The sequence below is a fragment of the Electrophorus electricus genome, chromosome 6 (genome assembly GCF_041902795.1).
Source record: "Electrophorus electricus isolate QZ-2024a chromosome 6, ASM4190279v1, whole genome shotgun sequence".
In the NCBI taxonomy this organism is placed as follows: Eukaryota; Metazoa; Chordata; class Actinopteri; order Gymnotiformes; family Gymnotidae; genus Electrophorus; species Electrophorus electricus.
This window is the reverse complement of record NC_137502.1, coordinates 17,570,001-17,592,338: the sequence shown is the minus strand read 5'-3', so window position 1 is coordinate 17,592,338 and position 22,338 is coordinate 17,570,001. Positions and strand designations below refer to the sequence as shown.

General features: G+C 43.6%; 3 protein-coding genes across 17 annotated transcripts in view; 1 reads left to right on the top strand and 2 right to left on the bottom strand.

The window, feature by feature from the left end:
- The window catches only part of shank2a (SH3 and multiple ankyrin repeat domains 2a), a 124,592-nt gene extending 115,009 nt beyond the window's left edge, over window positions 1-9,583 (top strand). For all 6 annotated transcript variants that reach the window (XM_081715881.1, XM_081715880.1, XM_081715879.1 and 3 more), the window contains one exon: window positions 5,599-9,583. In XM_081715881.1, the coding sequence (XP_081572007.1) occupies window positions 5,599-6,121 (523 nt within the window). In that variant the 3' untranslated portion in view covers window positions 6,122-9,583. The remainder of the gene's footprint in view (window positions 1-5,598) is intronic.
- Window positions 9,584-10,198: 615 nt separating this feature from the next.
- cttn (cortactin) lies at window positions 10,199-21,470 on the bottom strand. Of its 4 annotated transcripts, XM_027014475.3 has the most exons (17): window positions 21,320-21,470; window positions 20,214-20,297; window positions 19,955-20,028; window positions 19,364-19,493; window positions 18,132-18,242; window positions 17,919-17,973; window positions 16,588-16,698; window positions 16,163-16,273; window positions 15,525-15,635; window positions 14,957-15,067; window positions 13,979-14,034; window positions 13,785-13,854; window positions 13,482-13,630; window positions 11,968-12,033; window positions 11,261-11,396; window positions 10,817-10,885; window positions 10,199-10,721 (listed from the first exon to the last, which is right to left on the bottom strand). In XM_027014475.3, the coding sequence occupies exons 2-17, from the start codon at window positions 20,295-20,297 to the stop codon at window positions 10,585-10,587; spliced, it is 1,581 nt and encodes a 526-aa protein (XP_026870276.2). In that variant the 5' UTR covers window positions 21,320-21,470; the 3' UTR covers window positions 10,199-10,584. The 4 variants fall into 4 exon arrangements, with proteins under 4 accessions (XP_026870276.2, XP_026870280.2, XP_081572010.1 ...); XM_027014479.3 differs by lacking the exon at window positions 14,957-15,067; XM_081715884.1 differs by lacking the exon at window positions 16,588-16,698.
- Window positions 21,471-22,275: 805 nt separating this feature from the next.
- The window catches only part of ppfia1 (PTPRF interacting protein alpha 1), a 59,793-nt gene continuing 59,730 nt past the window's right edge, over window positions 22,276-22,338 (bottom strand). For all 7 annotated transcript variants that reach the window (XM_035525765.2, XM_081715871.1, XM_035525770.2 and 4 more), the window contains one exon: window positions 22,276-22,338. This exon is cut by the window's right edge and continues 1,393 nt beyond it. The gene's annotated coding sequence lies outside the window, so the exon portion shown is untranslated.

Sequence of the window (22,338 nt, the reverse complement as noted above, 5' to 3'; positions counted from 1 at the left end):
AGGCTGCATGGGAGAGCGTTTTAGTAATCCCACCTTCCTGTTTCCATTATAGGAATTCATCCAGCTTTCAAACAAATTTGCATTCAAGGGTATAGCATACCAATTTCTTGCACGTAAATAAATTCTGCCATAAATTATACTCAAGCAATCTGGACATGTCACCAGTTTGTTTGTTTTGCCCACCCAAGCCATGGAATGCCATTGTCTGAGCAGCACTTCTCTCACTAGAGGCTGGTTCATTGGCTTTCATTGGCTTACGCAAGACAGGGTCTGGATTTACCTTCAAAGAGTTTACAGGCCCATTCCACAAGAGTGCATCATAGTTGCATCATAGGCCTTTTTCATGGGTGCTTCTCTAAGACACATTTGTGCGACTGCTAGCTTGACTTTACCACATACATTTGTGCGCTTTTATCACCTGATAACGGTCGTTCCTTCAGTAACTGTCTGTTCTTTCCTCAGGGTTAGGGATGCACTAAAGTGCAGGCTCACTCTGTTTGGTGTACACAGGGCAGGTTGTGAAAATATGTCCCATATTATATGTACTGAGTGAATTGACTGAAAGGAAACATATGCATATCGCATTTTGCCAAGCTCAATGCATTAAGATTAGTAAAGTGTGATATGTAGAACTGGGGAAAGATGATTGTGACAAAGGTTTAGAAGCACAGGGACAGAGTCACCCACCTGTTACAAAACATCATCTGCCTTACAAGCATGAATAAAAGTGTCTTCAGCCAGATGCGCAATATCCCATGTTGCATGTGTTGTACCTTGGCCCTCTTCTTCAGGGAACATTTGTTTTCTAGTTATGCATATAGACACTGACTTCTTTGTCAGTACATGTCTATTTGGTGGAGCTATAAGCCTTTCAGGAAGCTTTGGAAGCACTGTAAGTGTGATTTGTGCAGGCAGAAGCAGCTGGAATGCGGGATGTGTTTTATCTGCTCATAGTAAGCGGGTTTTTTGATAGGCCTGGCTAGCAGGGACAGTGTTTGTCCTGAGTCATTTGATTTGGTTGTTTACACTGTTTTGCCAGCCAGCTATTTGTGTGATGCAGGGACCAAGATGACATCAACCATTTGACATTAACCAGATGACATTAACCATTTTTTAAATAAATTAGTATCCTAATAATGGAAGAAACAGACTGAAAACCTATTCAGTGTAAATCTGTGTGGTGTGTGGTGGGGTGGGTTGCTGATATACATTTGATAGAAAAACATTTTGAAGCTCAAGAATGATCAACAAAGCTGCAGTTTAACTTTTTCCCTTTTTCAGACAGAGGAAAATGATCAGTTATTCTGTTTCTGATGTCAGTTGGTGAATATCCTCTGTCCTATGTTCTGCTGATTTAGTACAGCTCCTATGTTTATCTTAAAGAAATAGCACTTAAACTGCTCTGTGCTCACCACTCATCCCAAAAATGAACGTTAAAAGTATTCAGTACTTTAATTTAACATAAACACCATAACTGATCTAAATCAGAAACAAGGATGACAAATATTGTATGAGATAAGAGAATGAGAATTCAGACATCAGCACACATGGTGTATGACTGAGTTATGAAGAACTCTACTTTCTGTGTCAGAGCAGAGTCATGGTTCAGTCATCTTGGCCATGACTTTGGCTGCACCGTGTAATGGCGCAGCACCACCGCTCTGCTACTCCTGCTCCTCCATTCCCACATCTTGCCGACCAGCAAAAGCTTCACCCAGTGAACAAAACGGTCGCCTAGCAACACGGTGCTGAGAGCAGCCACCAGGCCTGGTTCCTTTGGCAGTACAGTTAGGGGAGCAGCAAGCTGATGGGTGTTGGAGGGGTGGGGGTGCTCTTAAACCAAATCACATGAGAAGATGCTATCTTTCCCGCAAGCTGCATCACAGGCATCTGCACAGTTTGGAGTTGGGGTAGCAGTCATGCCAGTGTGTGTATGTTACAAGTGTATGTATGTGGGAGTGTGTGTGTCTGTAGCAATTAATCTCTCCCCATTTAAAGAACCATTTAAAAGGCATGCATTTGATTTCATCTGTGGGATCTTTTACTTGTGTAGTTGGCATACTCAATAGATGTTATCTATAAGTAGACTTAACTAAATAGGCTCTATGACAGCCCGATTTAACCAATTCTAGAATTAGGGTTAGGGTCGGGTTTAGAAATACTGTTTAACCAAACACATAAATTACATTATCAGGTCATCACTTACCCAAAACCATTTGAATGTCATGCACTTTTATCATCTTTGGGGGCATCTGCTAGTCCAGATGCTATCTGCAATGATAGTCCCTCCTCTCTGTAGCTAGCAGATGTAGATGATAACTGCCAAATAAACACCAAATGATGTGTCATCCAAATGATCATTCAACACATATAATTCAATAACTGAAACATTTTATGATTAGGAGATTAATAACAGTGTCAATGAATGCTTGAAAATGTTTATTCTGACATCATCAACTAGCCTCTATGAGAGCCTGATTTAACAAAAAAGTTATCAGGGCATCACACACCCACAAACATTTGAAAGTCAAGCATTTCTTTCCATCTGTGGGCTCATTTGATGGTGTAAGTGCAATTCTCAAAGATATGCCCACTTTTCTGTAGGTGTCAGACAGCTAACCTCACATGAGCACCCAAACATTTGTCAGGCAAATAAACCAATAACTGAGAGATTACATGACTGGGATAATAAATAATATAGTCAATGAATGTGCAAAAATCATCATTCTGACATCTCCTGCTTGGATCTTTGAGAGCCTGTTTTCACCAGTTTTACCATTATGTTTAGGGAGGGCTTTAAAAATTCAACTAAACCATTAATAAATTAACTTTTCACATCACCACATACACACAGCTTTTTGTAAAGGCATAACTTTCTTTCCATCTGTGGGCTCATCTACTTGTCTAAGTGCTATCTTCAAAGATCAGCCCACTTCTCTGTAGGTAGCAGAGAGTAAGCTTCAAATATACGCCCAAAGGTTTTGTTCTGTGAGATGAACTACACTTATTAAGCAATAACTGAAACATTTTAGTGTCAATGCAGAAAAATATGTTGGGGTTAGAAATGAGATTGGGGTTAGGGTTAAGGTTGGGGTAATGAATGGGCTGAGGTTAGGAATAGTGTTTGTCTTGGGACAAGAAATTAGAATTAGTTTTTTGTTAGGCTTGGTTTTAGGGTTAGGATTAAGGTTGGGGATTGGTTTGGTGTTGAATTGTATTTTGAAATAGAATTGGGATTGGGGTTTGAGCTGCTTTTAGGTATGTAGAAGCATGTAGCTACAGTATAGTACAGTATAGGAATAGTATTACATAGTTCAAAAGAAAATGTTATAGTAATAGTAGAGAGGTGTGTTTGTGTGTGTATGTGCATTTTTCATTACTTCATGCTTATTTGTCATGTCATCTTGTCTTATGCCTCTCTGTATTGCCTCAACATCTCCAAGGAGAGGAGTTTGTGCTGAAGAGCTGTCTGCAGTAAGTCTGCAGTGAGAAGCACCAAACGCCAGACAAGCTTTGTGCTTTCACTCTGCTGTATTTTGTGTGTGTGTGTGTGTGTGTGTGTGTGTGTGTGTTTACATACACATTGATTTTTGCCCTTTTGGCTCATGTGGAGCATACACACACCCAACACACATGGAGAGTAATAGCTTTGATGAATAAGTAAGACTGATGAATAAGTGGGTGTAAATCTGTATCTTTGCACAGTTAATGAGTTTTGCTGACAGGAGGTGATGTATGGATTCACATGAATGTTAAATGCGCATATGTTGCTGGCTACAGTTGCCTTCTCAAAAATGTCCACATTCAGCAGTAAAACTTTTTTACTGAGAAGATTTTATGAATCTCTAAGCCCCTTCTGGCTCACAGCTGTTAAACTTAATTGCTGGGAGCGAGAGAGAGAGAGAGAGAGAGAGAGAGAGAGAGAGAGAGAGAGAGAGAGAGCGAGAGAGAGAGAGAGAGAGAGAGAGAGAGAGAGAGAGAGAGAGCGGGAGAGAGCGAGAGAGAGAGAGAGAGAGAGAGAGAGAGAGCGAGAGAGAGAGAGAGAGAGAGGCTGAATCAGTGGATAAGAAATATCACTTTTGATATAAACTGTAACATGATGTTTAATGATAGTGATACATTTGAGGATTTTCTCTGACTGAATGGTACAATGCCATTACTAAATCATTACAATAATTCATCATACACACCCCTGCTGGCATGTAAAAGTGCCTTACACAAGTGTGCATTCATAGTGGTAGGCAAAGCTAGTTAACACCTGGGCCTTAGCCTGCATCACAACATGAATCATCTACACCCTCTAGTGGCTCCAAAGTAAAATTACAAACCATGACATGCATTTTTATGACATTGTATTTGTTTTGTTTACTGAAAAATAATTGGCCTATCTTGAAATGACCTTACACTGAAAAGCCTTCTGTCACATGCACACACACACACACACACACACACTTTTTCATATCTACACACTGATAGCGGTCACTATATTCAGTGTAGCTCTGTGGAGTGGAGCCTCTGTTCTGCCTCAGGTCCCCATCTGTCACACTACCCATGCTGCTATATGCTCCAGTTCCCCTCCTGGCAGTGTGAACTTGGAACATGCACACACAAAAGTCTTTACTCAAGACCCAGCTCAACCACCCTAGACCAACTGGAAGAAGCTGATATGTTTACTGAACTAGCTACATGGACTGTATATTATGTAGTAAAGCATGGTTTATAAGGTGGAACACCCAAGGAGGTTGGGTTCCCTCCTGAGTCTTGGTCCTCCCAGGGATTCTTCCTCGAGAGTTTTTTTCCATCGTTGCCACTGCTTGATCCTTAGAAATCTGGACCCAATCATTTGTAAAGCTGCTTTATGACAATGTGTGTTGTGAAAAAGTTCCATATACATAAATTTGACTTGATTTGATGAACAGTAAGAGCAGGCGCAGTGAACAAAACATCCATTTTGTCAGCTAATCTCCAAATGCTACAACCTGGGCAAGAAATACATAAAACAATTCAGAACAGAAATACTTTCCTTTTAGTAACACATTAATGACCAGGCAAACAAAGTACATTTCACATGAAAATTCCATTTTCCCCACCTATTCTTTCAAGGCAGGTGTCTTTCCAGTAAGTCTGATGTAATGAGTAGCAAATCCACCGAGAGATAAAGAGCCTCTCTAGGCAGTAAAAGCAAAGCATTGGCTGTCTCACTCTCTCTCGCTCTCTCTCTCCCTCTTGTCTCTCTGACTGACTGTCCAGTGCTTTCATCAGGACTAAACTAACCCACCAGGTCTGCAGCAGAGGTCTCCTTACATAATCCAAAGTGGCCCTGCTTTACATTTGCACTACACTGCATTACATTTGTTTGCAATTTGTATTGTATGCAGGAAATAGGCATACGCTCTTCTCATATTGTCATTGTAAAACAAAATGGTGTTTGTTCTCTGCTTCTCCCTCATTTTAATGGTTTATTTCAGGTATTTCACAAATTCTTATAGATAAATGACAAAATAGGGTTCTTTGATACATGCTGTTGGTGGATGTGCAGAACTATAAATTGACGAACTCTTTCATTCTTTCTCTCCGTCTCTTTCGCACATTCTTCAGGGAGGGCGTCACTCCCGCCTCAGGTACTCAGCGGACCACCACAGTGACGTTTAGTATGCCATCCACCCCTCCTACCAGCCTGCCCCCGAACATCTCCAGCCCCATCTCCTCTCCGCCCGACTCAGGGCCCACCTCTGGCCGCGCCTCCTCCCTCCCAGGTTCCACCTCCTCCCCCACCCTGACAGATGTGTTCAGCCTGCCGACCCCACCCCTGGGTGGCCCCGAGCAGCGCTTCAGCCTGGGTTCGGCAAGCAGCCGCTCGCCGTCACCGCTTACCCTCCTTCAGGCTGCCTCCAACAAGCCCTTCGCCAGCAAACCCGTCCCGCTGTGGACGAAGCACGATGTAGCCGACTGGTTGGAGAGCCTGAACCTGAGCGAGCACAGGGATGCCTTTATGGACAACGAGATCGAGGGCTCGCACCTCCCCAGCCTCCAGAAGGAGGACCTCATAGACCTGGGCGTGACCCGCGTGGGTCACAGGATGAACATTGAGAGGGCCCTTAAGCTTCTCTTGGACAGATAAGGGGGCGGTCCAGCTGCTGTCCCACACACTCCATCCCTCTCCTCTGTTCTATGGGCTGGGTGTCTGTCGTGAGCCCAGCAGGACCAGGACAGGAGGAACGCCCCGTGAGGTCTCTCTGGTTTTCCTGCTCGTCCTTCTCGCTGCGCTGTGCCGCTCCCATGGAGAGGGTGCCACCTGACCACGGTTCCCGCGGTGACCGTGTCCCAGAGATGCACGCGTGCAAGGCTCTGAGCTCCTGAGTCCACAACAAGCCAGACCACAAGTCTGTGAGGTGAAGCTCTCAGTTGTCCACACCACTTTTTGGACCACGGACCTTTTACGACCACCTTGTGTGGGCCTCTCTGACCCAGCACTGGCTGGGGCTCCTTTTCTATCTTTGCTAGAGTTTCTTCAAAAAATATTTCTTCACTTATATGTCTGGAGTCCTATTTCTTGATGCAGCATCTGTATAAAGCTAACACACTTTGGAAAAAGAAGAATTACCACTTTTTTGTTATTGCTTCTTACTCCTGGTGTGTATGAGACCCTAGCCAAAAATGTTGGCATTCTCATCACGCAGTCAGACTGACACATGCAAGCACACACACTACCTACATGACAGCACGCAAACACATTGTTAGCTATGTCCACTCTCTAGACCTGTCACATCAGGGCAGGGGTACCAGTGTAGCAGCCCCTCCTGCATATGTGTGCGTGTGCGTGCATGTGTGTGTGTGCATGTGTGTGTGTGCCAGCCAGACTGCCACCTCTTGGAATGCTGGAAGAGGAAATAAGTCCGATTCATCCTCGTCTTCCTCGCGACTGTAGGTGAGCAGGAGGGTCAATTCAACTCTTTATCTGCTCCAAATAACTTTGAATTGAAAAAGTGCCACTCCTCTTCCTCCCCTTCCCCTGTCAGTCACTTACAGGATCTCTCTCTCTTTGGACTACCCTCCTATCCCAAGCCAATTCATGACTGTCAAAATCATTTTTCTATCTTAGATCTTTAGTTTGGCATGTCCATTACTTTTGTTTTTCTCATGTGTAGTGTTTGCCTGTTATTCGGTAAATGATAGTAAAGCATTCAGCTTCCCTGACTTTAAAATCAGTCATAAATGCATAGAATACTTTTCAAATCCAGTTGTTCAAGGAACGTTCTGTTCTAAATCTCTGTGACCTAGCAGAGCTCAGACTGTAAGAGACTGAACGTTGACTTACTTCGCAACAGGCCCCTCCCACCCAGCCCAGTGGCGCGTGGCAACAGTAAAGCTTGGTACAAGCATGAAGACTGCCGCTATTTTTAACCTGACACAAAGGAGAAGTCTGAGAGCAGGACAGTAGATGCTTCAGTGTTCTCATCATGTCCTCGTATCAAGAAAGAGTTGGCAAGGGCACTAATCTGCATTCCTCAGCATTAGTTTAAAGTCTGCCCGCAGCATGAAGTTACTGCTTCTAGGGAGAGTCTCAATCAGCCGGAGGAAGGTTGGTATTCAGGAAATGCCACTGGATTTAGCAGTGGGCAATTGGGAATATCATGAGGGCATTGCAATTAAAAGCACAATGCACACCACAAACAGCAATCCAGACACGATCACAGATGATCACTTATCCCAGTGCTTCTCATCCCGCATCATCAGGTATTATAGGCAGTGCAAAATTCCCAAATGGGAAGACATTGTTTTATATTTACCTACTTTGAACCATATGAGATGTTTAATACTAAAAATATAAAAGTGTTCTAAAGACACATATACAGACTGACATGCGATTTATAAATTCAAACTTTGATTCACTCTTCTGACTATGTGGTCCAGCCATGTTTTAGTAGCACAATAATACAGGCCACTTCAAGACGCAGGTAAAACCTTTTAACACCCGACTCCCATGTGCTGTTAGTCCAACCACCCCCAGAGCAGAGAGGCGCTCTGCCCTGACAGTGGGAGGTTTTTGGATTTTCTTCTCTTTGACGGCGAGTCCTCACATGACCCTCCTCCCCAGATGTTATGTATGAATGGTTTATTAGAGATTTATTATAGATTATTATTAGCTGGGACAGGGAGAGCCACAGGCCCTCTGTGAACGAGGTCCTACCCACGTTACGCTGCTTTGGGTCCACCCTTTTTAAATAGAGATTATTTTACAATAGCAGAGCATGAAAGCAAAAAGCACAGTATTTTTCATGATTTATATAGAATTATATGGAATTTTATAAAGCTACTGACTGAAACAAGGTCACCTAAAGTGTGGTTTGCCAAATAAAAGTATTTTAAAAGTATTTAAATAAAAAGTACATTTATTAGATTCCTGAGGTACTTTAAGAAGCAATATTTACACTTTATGGATTTTTTTTTTTTTTCATTGTGAATTTCAAGTTAAAAATCTATCACACATCCTGAACCCTGTGATTTTTAAAATGGAAAGTTATCGGTTAATTGCTGTGACGGAAAATCAGACTAGATGTTTGCAAGAAACAACAGCACACAGATCTAATGGTTGTTCCCTGCATCTGACACATAATGTAATTACCTTTAGAAAAGGACAGTTTCTGTAAAATGTGTGTATATCTGACCAAAACGTCACATGCTGTAATGTATGATTATCATGATATTCAGACCCCTCCCTAGCGACTGGCCTATCCACACATTTACAGTATTAATATATATAAAAAGCTATTTTAAAAACTTTTATGTGAAGAGTTTATGGAGCAACATATCACTACGCTAATTTCTGTGTGGAAATGTAGATTTAAGTAGTAGTTAATTAAGAGAAATGCTGGCATTCAGCACATCATGGGTCTGTCTGCTCTTGAATGAGCATATACCCCACCTGACCACCAAACCCCAGTTCAAACCAACCTCTTCTGGCTTTTAGGGCTTCTATCGATTTCTTATTAAACCGTTTTTATTTCATTTTTATTTTTATTTTGTATTTTTCATATATATTAATCTTTCTCTCACTCTATTTTGTGTAAAACCTGTGTTTATGTTGCTGTAATTTTACGCTATCCAGATCCTCTTTAGAATTACTGAATTATTGAAATGAAAAGAGAAGTTCCTGTAACTGCACTCTTTCCCCAAAATCCTCAATAATTATTGTATGGCAACCAAAACTGACTGTAAGAAATAAATATAACATGACTGACCTCTTCTGTGAGTATTCAATGAGATCATATAACCTTAAACAAAAAGATTACAATTAGAATGAAGGGGGGGAAAAAAGGCCTTCACTCCATATTACAGCAATGACTGGGAAAAATACACATCCCCCATTCATTTTTAACTTACTGAAATGAAGACTTTTCCAAACTATTCCTTTTTACCATCCATGTTTTATTAACTGAAATTCCATTTCTTACAAAAAAAAAAAAAAAAAAAAAGCATGTAATGAGATTTAAGCCAGCAAAATACAGATAAAAATAAGATTTGAAAAGGTCACTTTTATTAAAAAAAACCCAACCCAAAAAGATATACACTAGATGCATCACTACTGAATCAGAATCCCACTGTACCAGAATGGGACTAGCATGTCACTTGATAAAATTAAGCTAAATGTATATATTAAGATAATACCAAATCAAAAATAGCCGTAGGACAGTGTCCCGTCTGACAGACACTCAGTTGCTCATGTTACATTGTGTCGGTCATTTTGAACAGGGTACATTGGCCCAGTGTCCAGTAAACCACAGATCACAGTGAGGACAGCAACATAGACCAAAACTGAGCATGGGAACAGCACTGCATGGCAGGGACACCGATAGTGATCTTATCTACACTTTAAGAGGCCAGAGAACCACACGTCTGTGCTACGTCTCAGACTTAATATAAATCTCTTCAATCAGAAAAACAATGTTCTTTTCCATCACACATCCTGGAACAGCCAGGAGAAAGTGAACTCCTGCAGCCAAACCTGAGTTAACTGCAGAGGTGGGTGCAGTGCTGGCTCTGCATGGCAGTAAGTCGAGGGGTGGGGCTGGAAGTTGACTAATATTTTTTTTTCGTCATGTTCTGAATCAACTACTAGCTACAAAATTACACCCATTAGTGTTGCAAATGGAAAATGGTCATAGCAAGAAGCTTCACTCAGGTCTCAGTCTACATCTTCATAAACATGAAAAAGAAAAAGCCAAGCTTTCACCTAAACCATAGAAAGATCATTTCTCTTGTGTGATTACAGAGACATGACGCGATCATAGACTAAATATGCTGTAATATGAATTATATGATAATGACGCAGATGTAGGAAGTGCTTCCTCTCAAAACAGGACTAGTGTCCTAATGACTAGTTCAAAGCAGCAGGGTCCTGTTCGTTCTGGAAGGGACAGAGAAGGGACGGGAAGTGAGGAACAGATAGAAAGACCTGAGAACGCCTAACACTTCAGAAGCTCCACAAGAGATGAAAGTAGTGGGACAAGAGGGAAAAACGAACGGACGTGCAAGGAGACCCCTCTCCTCCAGGGAGGTGGGCGTGGCAGCCAGAGGACGACCTTACTGCCGCACCTCGACGTAATTGGCCGGAAAGAGTCCATAAGCCCCTCTGCACACGCCCCTCCACCAGCCCTCATCAATCATCTCGATGTTGGTGATGATGTCATCAGGATCAAACGAGATCTCGTCATCACCAGCTGTAAACATGGGAAAAAAAAAAGAAAAGAAAAAAAAAAGTGATGCTGTGTGTGCATGCATGCGTGTTTCTGTATATATAAATCAGACTACTCACCAGCCTGATAATCATACAGGGCCACTGCAGTCACTCCGAGATCCTCCCCATACTCATAGGACGGAGAATCTATGGACACGCAGCGACACACACAGCTCAGTGTGCCAGCCTCCAACAATGCTTTCCAAGTAATTTACTACACAGGTGGCCTCAGTAGTAAAGTTACAGGTCAAGTTTGATTACACAGGAGCAATTCCGCAATGTACTATAATGAGCTATAATGAATACAAAATGGTTGAAATTCTGAAAATTTAGAGCTGTATTTGGATTTTAAAAAATAAAATGAAGCAAAGCACAAAAATTCCCTGTGTACAGGCTGCATAGCAGCAGCGTAACAGCAGCACCATCTTTAGGAGTGAGAACCTGTACACTGTGCTGTTGATGGAAATGAACTGGCTGAATGAGGCCCAGCACACAGTCTGAAGGGGTTGGTGGTGGTGGCACCTGTGGCCTGGTAACGCCCCTCCAGCGCCGGCTCCAGGTTTTGATTCTGGTAAAGGGGTTCCTCAGCAGGTTGTTCGCACGTGGGCTCCGTGTCTGGTTCCACCTCATACAAGTTCTCAGTCTCCACCACTGTTTTCTAAACGTCAGGGTTCCCACACACACACACACACACACACACACACAGGGATAGCAACTTAGCCTATGGAAGGCAAACGTATGCAAGACCTTTTGAACTTCTCCAGAAACAGAGAGGACCTGTTTTTAAATGACTGAAATGAAGGAAAGGCTGTGTTACCCATGTTGAACACTAGAGGGTGATATGTCACTTGGAAAAGCAGAAAGGGGAACTAGGTACATGAATCAGGACAGTGTTTTTATAAACCCAGGGGAGGTCAGTGTGCATTTGTTTTTGTTTTTTTTCCTGCTGTAACAAATCTGATTAAATTCTTTAGCTAATTATTATCAAGGCTCCATGCATTGAGTCAGGTGAACAAAAAAATTTGCTGAGGAAACTTTTCAGGACTGGGAACTACCTTTTTATTATTACTCATAGATGTGCAATTATTACCTAATGGTAATCTATGAACTATAATTCTCACACTATGCCTGGTTTGCACTACATAACCTTAGTGAGTGACAGGCTATGTAGCCTAGGTGTAGAAGCATGGAGTCTCAGTCTCTGGTAGACCAAGTGCGAGTTCAGATACCTGGAAGTCTGGAGCCTTGGAGACGGGACCAGGCTGAGGGGAGGGAACCCGAGCTTTGGCACTGTCCTAAAGTGAACCGAAGATAGCATGCTTAGGACATGCAAGATGGAAACACACAAATCACAGACCCGACTGACTCGTTTTGCCCATGTTGTCCTTAACATGATTAAATTGTGTATATAGCTGTCTTTATGAAGCAGGATTTCTGGCTGGTGTTGTCCAGCTTTGTGTTTAGATGCGACACGTTTACATCCGTCGTGAACACAAAAGGCGACCGATTCAGTTGTATGGGTCACTCTACGCTATGTTTAGCTCAACTAAGCAACAAAATTTTGCTTTATTTTGATTTATTTCACCCCAAATACAATAAAATAGAAGGTCCAACGCTCAAACAAGATGAATCGTGTCAAGCTGTGCTATACAGGACTAATAGTACTTGTTAGCACCATGTTACAATCATGCGTCTTTACAATCCATTTACCAGCTCAATAAGATATCAAAAGTCATGCAAAAGGATCACTCATTAAGTTCAGCTTGTCATGTACAGTAGTACAAGACATTAGCTATATTTTTGCAGGCACACCAGCTTACCACCATAATGGTGATGTGATGTTTTAGATCTAAATGCTGAACTGACTTAGCTCCCATCTTTGGACCATCAAACACCTCCCCCTGATTAGACTTTACTGGATATACCATAATCTGAAAAAAACAAAACAACTTTGTATTTTGGATAAGGGGGAACACTACAAATCTGCCAACACATGTTTGGAGCTCAAATATTGCTCCTTTAGTTTTTACACTGCAGCCAAGAGATTCAACTCGCCCAACACAAAAAGATCATTTACGCCCACTAATTATCTTCTTGTAAAGCCAAAATCATCACACACTGACCTCAAACCACACAGAGATGTTACATAATCTCAAATTCCCAGTATGGTTTCTGACACTGATATCAATAAAAACGGACAAAAGTATGGGAAAAACACTGCTGCTATTTTTAGCCATGTGACATACTTCACCCCTTTTTATAGATAAGAGTAAAATTCATGGTTTGAGGCAAGTGTGAGGAGTTCAGCATGAAGTTTGCACAATACTCATTGACAGGCCTCTACATTTTAGCTTTTTAAAATATAGGTCAAGCATAAAACTAACATTTGGACAATAATGTTTTGGCCAATTAACCCTAATGTTATTAACCACAAGAGAGACATTTTAGGGTCTGCTCTGAAACCAGAAGCAGGTGGTTCATGATGACAAATGAGTAAGCTAATTAAATGTAAAATAAGCATCTTCCAGTTCACAACTGGTGGACCCCGGCATGATGACCAAGATGACTAGGTAAAGCTATGAAAGAAGGCATGCCTAATGCTTTTAGATACACACACAAAATAAAACATTTAAAAAAAAAAACAAACAGTCCGTGTATATGGTGAATTTTCACATAAAAGTTTCTCCCATTGATGACTCGAAACAGACATGGACAGACAGAAGACAGAGCGCTGCCCACCCACCTCCGTGTTTTTGCGGGCCTGCTCTTGTTCTTGCTTCTCCGTGGCCTGCCTCCTGGCCCTCTCCTCTTGAGCTCGCTTCTTGTCCTCTTCCTCCTTCTCCTTGGCAAGATTCTCGAAGCGAGCCTTAATACTGCTCGTTCCACTGCCACCTGTGCACGCGCGCACAGCCTCAGAATGTACTCTTTCAGATCATCACAAACTGACGTGTGCACGTTTGTTACAGTAAAACCGAAGCCACGTGTGTGCTCTTTCCTGCATCAACATCATTCCCCAAGATATTTGGCGCAGATAAAACGCTCTTGCCTGCTTCGACCGGTCTGGTCTTCTGATAAACAGCGCGGGGCTTCTCTACCTCCTCGAATGTTCCGGCGCTCTAAACACAGGAAAAAGAGCAAACGCAAAACAGCCTGAGTTCTCCATCCACCAGCTCAGCGCAGCCATTTTCTTCCACCTCAGACATTCAGATGTGCCGTAGATTTGGCAAGCGGAGTGTATACCTTGTCCATTCGGTCTTTCTCTACGCCGTACTTCCCGCCAAACCCTTTAGAGTAATCTAGAGGAAGAGAGAAAAATTTTAAAAATTGAATGACTGAAAATGTTCCGCGCAGTGCTTGCGGCTCGCGAGAGCCAGTGTTCCTCCTTGGACGCAGAAGCTGGGGGAGCCATGCTGAGCGGCAGCTCGTGCAAACCTGTCAAAGAAAGACAGCCAATCACAGACAGAGAGGCGGAATGAGGGGTGGAGAGACGGGAGGGGGTGGAGGCCGTCGCCCTCCGCAACTGTGGCACTCGGGTAGGGACGCTGCTTCCGCTTCGGGGCGCTTCTGTGGCTGAGGGACAGTTGGAGGGGCCGCAGGTCTGCAGGGGGCGGGGGGATGCACACAGAACAGTGGCCTGTACAAGGCCTGCAAGCCAGACAATGCTTAGGGTGCTTCAGGAGATCTGGCAGGAGACGCCATCATATCAAAAGCAAATACGTATATAAATAGGGTAGAGGCTGGACGACAAGCACGGGAGTGGGGGGTCTGCCCAGCAGCATCCAGAATGGCACATGGTCAGTAGTCTGCATGAAGAGGATAATTTGGGAATACAAATCAAAAGTGACAGCCAAGCAGCCAACTTCTTAGATAGCTTACCTCCAATTATTGAACAGAGGAGGCCTATGTGAAGCTATTGCAACTAATGCTGAAACTAAATGCTAAATGCTGATTTAACTGGGAGGTATTTAGAGCATGTGTGGCTAGGGTTCTGGGCACCATGACAGTCACGATCCTGTGCCTCTGGACGCTGGAGCTGGGGCAGGTGGGTACCAATCAAGATCAGTGCAGCCATCTCAAATCAGATGGTCATGGGGCAGGGGAAGGCCAGGTGTAGCTGGTGCACCGAGAAAGGCCAGGCAAAGAGTGTGTGTGTGTGTGTGTGTGTGTGGGAGGCGGGGAAAAGGGTGAGGCACGGGTGTGAAGGGGCAGAGACGGTGCCTTGTTGAGACTCATGCTTGGCCAGGCTCTCTTTGTGGTCAAAACCCAGAGCACACTTGTCCTGTTTGTCCACTTCCACCCCATACTTCCCGCCAAACCCACGCTTGTAGTCTGCAAAGAGAGAGAAAGAGAGGGAGCCCACAGAGACACACACAGACTTACGAACACATGTACATAGAATGTGACAGCCCAGACAAGGAACACCATTTACAGGAGGAAAAATGAAAAGCACTTTTCCATGAGGAAATTGCTGCCAGGGACGACTGGAGAGAATGAACACACCGGTTCACCTCGACAAAACACTGCACATGGAAGCTCTCATTCAATGTCAGTCAAAAAAAGAAAAAAGAAAGAAAGATGATTTAGCAGAACAGAGGGACAGAAAAGTTTATGGAACTACATAGTTTCAATCTGACTATTAAATACACAAACCTTATTAATAGCAAAACTCACTCACATACATACATATATACATACAGGGAAATAAATTTAAAAAAAGAGCTTTACTTCATTACGTGCCTCTTCCACCCAGGAGAAAAGTGTGTGTGTGTTCGCTCGCGCATGCTACCTTTCTGAGACTCATGAAGCTGGACTTTCTCTTGATGGTCCCAGCCAACTGCAGATTTGTCCTGGCGGTCTGTCTGCACACCAAACTTCCCTCCAAAACCCTTCACATAGTCTGTCACACACCCACACACACTTTCATTACTGCATTCAGTAGATACGTTCACCTGAGAACTGAAACTGCCCCTTCATAGTGTGCTAATAAAAAAAAAAAAGCAGTCTACCTCACTGCAAGCTTTGCTGAAACTCATGTAAGGAACAGCCATACGCAGATCATTAAAGAGGCACAGAGACCGAAAATCTGCTCCCCATTTAGAAACAAAGTGACTAATATTTGCCTGCCTTCTCCCCACCGTGGAACAAAAAGTACTTATTTTCCAACTGGATAGTCAACACAGATCATTTTGGGCACGGAATGTCACAGTAGAGATTATACTGATTTGGAAGGCTGCAAGCAATTCGAGTTTAATAGACACAGCACAAACCTGCAATTACAACAACGTACAATAGATGATACAAAAGAGGAACTCTATACTGATGCTGGCACAAGAGGTACTTGGATGAAGAAAAATTGCAGAAGTATGCCAAAGTTTATAATAAACAGATGTGATTGAACAATTAGTTTAGGAAGAGGGTCGTCACCTTTCTGTGACTCGTGCTTTTCAGTCTTCCCCTGATACTCAAAGCCTACGGCACTCTTATCTACTTTATCAGTCTCCACACCAAACTTGCCACCGAAGCCCTTGGTGTAGTCTGGAGTCCCCAGAAGAGGGTGACGCAGGAGAGAGAGAGGGGAAAGCATGCAGTTAAAATTCTGTTTGTGTCATTTGAATGCAACCATTTTCCTTTTACCATCAGGAAAGTAGTAAAGCTTATTATTTACATAATAAAAATATAAACATAATAAACATGCCGGAATAACCTTTTAAAGAGGGGAAGATATTAAAATGACAAAGCAGGCATTTTGTTAGCCTAGCACCTAGCAGGTGCTGTTGGGTGTGTGTGTGTGTGTGTGGGAGAGAGAGACAGACAGATACACAGGAGGGGGGGGCAGGCAGGGAACAAACCTTTCTGGGATTCGTGTTTGTCGATTTTGCCCTGGTAATCAAAGCCTACAGCACTCTGGTCCACGCGGTCTGCCTGTACCCCATAGCGGCCACCGAACCCAGTGGCGTAGTCTATGGTGGGAGGGCACGTGTGCAGCACGCAACAGCCAAGCACAGGGCGGGTGGAGTAGGGCCGGGGGCGGAGCGTGAAGGTGGATGGATCGATGGATCGATGGATGGATTTGTGAAGAAAAAAAAAAAAAGCAACAGACATCACGCGGAGCAGAGAACAGAAGCAAGCATGATCACAAGCCGGACATGTCGGGGGGGTTCTGACCCAAGAGTGAGAGGGGCTTGAAGGGAGCAGTGCATTGCGCTGTTTAGTGCCGACCCAGTCCAACCCTCCAGGGCCCATGTCCACCCCCCCCGCCCCACTGCAGAACTCCAGGCTCAGAACTATTCTGTGGGTGCTCAGTCCATATGCATCAGTTAGCAAATCAAATTCTAGGAAGCACACATCATATAATGCATAGGGATCTAAGCATACTGTGATCAGCCATCACCTGGTCATAAATGAAATAATAATAAAATCAGATTTAAAAGCACCAAATGACTGGTTCCAATGGAATGTAATTATTGCTTTTTCAAAATCATTAATCATTTGTGTGGATGGGACAGGTCACATCTCAGCGAGATTTTGATCATGGCAAGGTGAGCACGCAGCAACTCCGCAAAGCAAACGGCCGACTGACCCAAGAGCTCCGAACAGCCCCAAACTGGCCTCTGCAGGTCCTGCACGACAGGAGCATTTTAATACAGATCTGTGGCCACCTGTTTTTTAGAGGCATGTGTAGCAGGAGCAAAGCCTGACTTGGCCTGCACAAATCTCTGATTGGGCCTTTAAGAACAAGCTCTGCTGTTCTATCTGCATAATTAGCTTACTGAAGACTAATGCAGCACGTTTTTGAAAGGTGCTGGGTTTCACACTGGGAGACTGGTGAGCAAACAAGCAAAGGTTTTACACGTGTTTTTGCTAAATATTTTCGTTTATGTTGCAAACACCCGAGTGTCTCATTGTGGGATACAGCACAGCGGCGGAGAATCACAGCAGCTCACCGCTCTAACAAGAGTCCTCCCCGTATGGGGGGGACCAATTACAGCAATACTGCAATTCAGCAGGAAGAAACAGGAAACTGCACTGACAGATTATGCAGATACAAGTTGGCACTGATTCAGCTGTGAAGGCAGGCCTCAAATGTGCATGGCAGTTTAGAGCATCACGGTGGGGCTCACGCACCCTCCACCAGACAAGCTTTCCTGAGCTCCACACAGACCAAAGAGAGGAACGTCACCTTTCTGCGAGGCATGCTTCTCCGTCTTCCCAGCGTACTCGAACCCTACAGCTGACTGGGGGGGGGGGGGAACGCAAGCAAAACAAAATCACAGCCAAGTCATTCCTTCTGGAGACATCTCATCAAGCCCCACCCAACGGTGGGTGGAGTCACTTTCAGGGCAGCAACAAGTGCGCAATCAAGTGGTATACGCAGGCACTTGCAGGGCCATACCTGGTCCACACGGTCAGACTGTACACCAAACTTTCCCCCAAATCCTTTAGAAGTGTCTGTCTGCGAGCAGTGCTTGGACAGCTTACTCTGGTAGTCATGGCCCACAGCAGACTAGAGAGAGGAGGTCAAGGGGACAAGGAGAAAGAGAGGAAGAGGGGGAGGTCAGATTCTATTTATCCACTTGTGGTCACAATCTTAAAATTACATCACTCTCATAACGCCAGCACAAAAATAAAGAAGCAAAATTTGGTTATCAAAGCCATGTTGTGGTCAATTATATTTATTATCTTGAAAATCTATGGGAATTTGAGATTTTTCCCTCAATCTTTCATTTAAAAGAGAGAAAATATGCACTACAGAAAATACACAGTAGTAGAATGTAAGGGTTTCCTCATAGTTTAAAATGCACCTGAAATTCAATAAGCCACCACACTGAGGAAGGAATCAAATATAAAAGCGTGTCATCCCACACTCCTCCTTCAACTTTCTTCTGTGTGGCCACATCAGCCACATCACATGGCTTTTCTTTCATTCCTGCTTCTCTTTCTCCCACACTGGCAGTTAAGTAACAGGGAAACGATCCAGAACCCTGGTGATGTGAGCAGCGTCACACAGAGACCGTCACATCGACAGTCAGTACTGTAGCCAGGGCGGTTTCAAGCAATCCGACTTTGCTGACAGGCTGTGGCTCACTGATGTTTGTGCATGCGCCTGTGTACATGCGCGTCTGTGTGTGTGAGAGAAAGAAACATACTTTTTGGGCCTATTCACGTCAAGAATAGCGATTTGTAACCCATCACCCAGGCAAACAACTGTAGTATGTTTGACAGTTCAATTTGTATGCCAGCTTGGGCTCATGTCATTGTGAAAGGCAGCATGCATCTGCCCTTTAGTCACAGCTGAGGCTCTCTATTGATCTGCAGAGCGGGTTTAGCTGTAAATGCCTGGGACATTTTAACTCATGTATTGATTAGTTGAAATGGATCTGTTTCACTGTACCACAACCAGTGGGAGCGAAAGCATGCAAACGACTCTGTTCAGAACAATGGGATCCACATCACTGAACTTCAGCTTGTACTGAGCACAAGGGCAAAATGAGAAGTCCACAACAAGACAAGAAGAGCTTTGCACATTGGGCTTCAGAAAAGAGCACTAAAGGAAAAGTGAGAGAGAGAGAGAGGGATGGTTAGATAGAGAGGGGGAGAGAGGCAGAAGACAGCAGGGCATTCCACCTTGTCCATGCGGTCCTCCTGCACACCGAATTTGCCCCCGTAACCGTGCGAGGCCTGTGGCATGTTCTCCAGCTCCTTCTGCTTCAGGTCATTGTGCTCCGACGACACCTTCTCACGTAGCTTGTGGATGCTGGAAAGCATGGTGGACAGAGAGCAGTGGCTACAGAAATGCTCACAAAGCAGACACTCCAATGGTTCCCACAGAGTCAAAAACAAGCCAGCCCCGACCCACCCCCCTGGCCATACCTCTGCCATCTCAAGCCTTGCTTTGACAGTATGAAAATGGGTCTCTGACCGCTGGCTTAAAGCTGATGGAATCGATGACCCCCATACTTGCACACCAAAGCCCACAACCTCTTTTCAATCTCACACCCTCAATCCATACCTTTCAAAATCATACACACATACACTCTTAGCCTACCCTTGTGGGTGCTGCTGGCACATGTATAATGGATGTCTGATTAATACAGCTAGACTATTCTGAACCATTTAGGTCCCAATTACAGAGCCAAAGAAAGTCAGAGACATTTGTTTTGTTCTCAGTGCAACTACATCAGTGATGCTAGCATCGAATCCAAAATCCTGACTCACTTGATGTGTTCCTGATGGCCCGAGCCTTCCACTGTCTTTGCTCCCCATCTCTGCTCCTTCTCAGTGACATCGTTCTGCACGCAGCCAATACGGAGACACGAGACCAGAGATAAGGGAGAGGTAGAAAGCCCCATACTGAACATCTACATTTTAGTTTTTAAATAAGCCAGCAAGGTTTTAGCTAAACGGAACAGGAGAGAGGTGGTGGAGGTTCAATAACTACAGGTTAGAAAAGAGTTATGAGGCAAGCCTGCCTCACCTCAAAGTCAGGATCAGTCTCCCAGTCGTCCGCACCTTCATCAACGGTAACGCTGAGTGAACGACCAGCTACTGCTTTCCACATCTGAGAGGATTCGGAAATTATAGTATTGGGTTATCATCAGGTTTGTATGTGGATGTGGCAATGAGCTCAGTCCCTATTCAACACTGTGTGAAGTAAGGGAGAGCTTCACAAAAGAAAAGCAGCATTGTGGCAGCAGGATAGGGCTGCCACAGCTGCCCTTCATAAACCACTGCGGTGGCCCTCTTACGTGGCTTTCCCAGTTAGAGTGTATGGAAATGGGGAGGGGGTGGACCTCTTCCGCTCAGTTCAAGACGGTTTCGTCGTTACTATCTAAACGACAGTTTACAAAGTTCTCCCCAACTAAACCACACCCAACTGGCAACTACTTTATATGACTGTGCAAGGCCTACCGAGGCAGCGTGCTTCCGAAACCTGTTATTTTACATAACGAACAGCCACTGGCGACCCCAGCATTCAGCATCAGCACGCTTTATAATCCGGTTTTCTGATGTGAACTGATGGGAATATCGCAAGTATGCTCAGCACTTGTCAGTTAAGATGAGCATCTACAATTTTTCTAAAATATACAATTCTACAATGTGAATTAACCTGCTTCTATATCACAGGAACAAAACAGGCCAGAGGGCTATAAGGGAGAGATGTGATTTCAATGAGCTGGCTAACATCATAGGTACTGTTTAACATGTTAAAAAACTAATATCTTTTGTGATTCACAGAGTATTCAATGCGCATATTAGCTCCAGCGACAGCTCGACTGCGCCCGAACCCGTCAAAACACGCAAATCTTAAATGTGTAGATTCATATTTTGAGACTATTTTCCATACATGTCTTACCCTCTATGTACGCGTACTTATAATATTAAAAAAAAAAAAATTTCTAAGGAAAGCGACCATTAAATAGCGAGCCAGCAGCCCGTATTGTAAGGTATTTCCTGCTCTCGTTTCTAGGTCGTTGTGTCGGTGTGATTCACGGTTAGTCTGCGCTCTGCGGCTGGCTCGCGTTTCATCACGAACACTCGCTAATGTCTACCTGACATTCACTACGAGGTCGTTCAACTTACGATTTCCTCCGATTTTTTTCTTATAGGCCGTCAGTTGCAGGACAGGAATTCAGATCTTGTGTTGGAGGCGAGTCAGCGTTCAAGAGCGCTGGAGCCTGCCTAAAACATTCCTCGCTTCCACTCTTCCGGCTCTCCCGTTTTCCCACTTCCTGCTTTTGGTCCGACAGCGCCACCTGGGCTCAAGAAAGGGGAAGTGACAAATACTGTCCATAAGACGTACAGCGTTACATGTACTGACACGTTAAGCATGCTGTCTGAGTTACACTATACTTGACTGAATACACAGAAATATGTGCATTATTTTACAGTAATACACAAACCTTAGAGGTTGCGCGGGATGGATAAGAATACAAAACAAATACGCCCAATAAACCATTGGAACGGGGTTTTGTTTTAAAATACAAACTACATAGAAAGCACAAAATCAATGTTTTAGATTACTGCCATGATTCAATTAATTTTGTGATGTTCTTTACAAGTTACTCTGCCAGTATAAAAAAGTAGCCATTACGAGCCACTCTGTAAACACAAGTAAATTACACAATTACACAAGTAAACTGCAAGTGCATCAGGAATCAAACTAAAACCACACCAATGGAGAAAATTTACATTTCCATATGAACAAAGATAAAGTATTCCTGTATAGTAGATCTTATCAGAACTGATAAGATCCACTAAGCTGAGGCTATCGAACATCATTTTTCTGATGACACCACAAGAGCTCCTACTTCCTTTTATAAAAAAAATAAAAATAAAAATAAATAATAATAAAAAAAAAATGTAATCACTATATTGCCAAATTAACTTTTAAGGAAGGTTATTCGAATGAATGAAAATTACAACAGCCCGAGTCCTTTTTCCCTTAAAACATTCGGATTTCATATTAAAAGTTAGCCTTCATAGGCCATGAGAAAGTCTAAAACTCTTGAATGAGAAAGAAGCAAACATACAGACAATATTTTTAACACAAAGACTTAGTCTTTTTATTGGCAGTGGAAAATAAGTTTCAGTATTCTTTT

Bases quoted from the DNA above. Each gene is read 5' to 3' on its own strand.
- cttn (XM_027014475.3), bottom strand. From the start codon at position 20,297: ATGTGGAAAGCAGTAGCTGGTCGTTCACTCAGCGTTACCGTTGATGAA. The intron at 18,243-19,363 runs GTGGAATGCCCT...TCCTCTCTCTAG, and splicing joins AGGAGGACCGCATGGACAAG to TCTGCTGTGGGCCATGACTA. The intron at 10,722-10,816 runs GTGAGTAGTCTG...CCATGTTTACAG, and splicing joins CCTGTATGATTATCAGGCTG to CTGGTGATGACGAGATCTCG.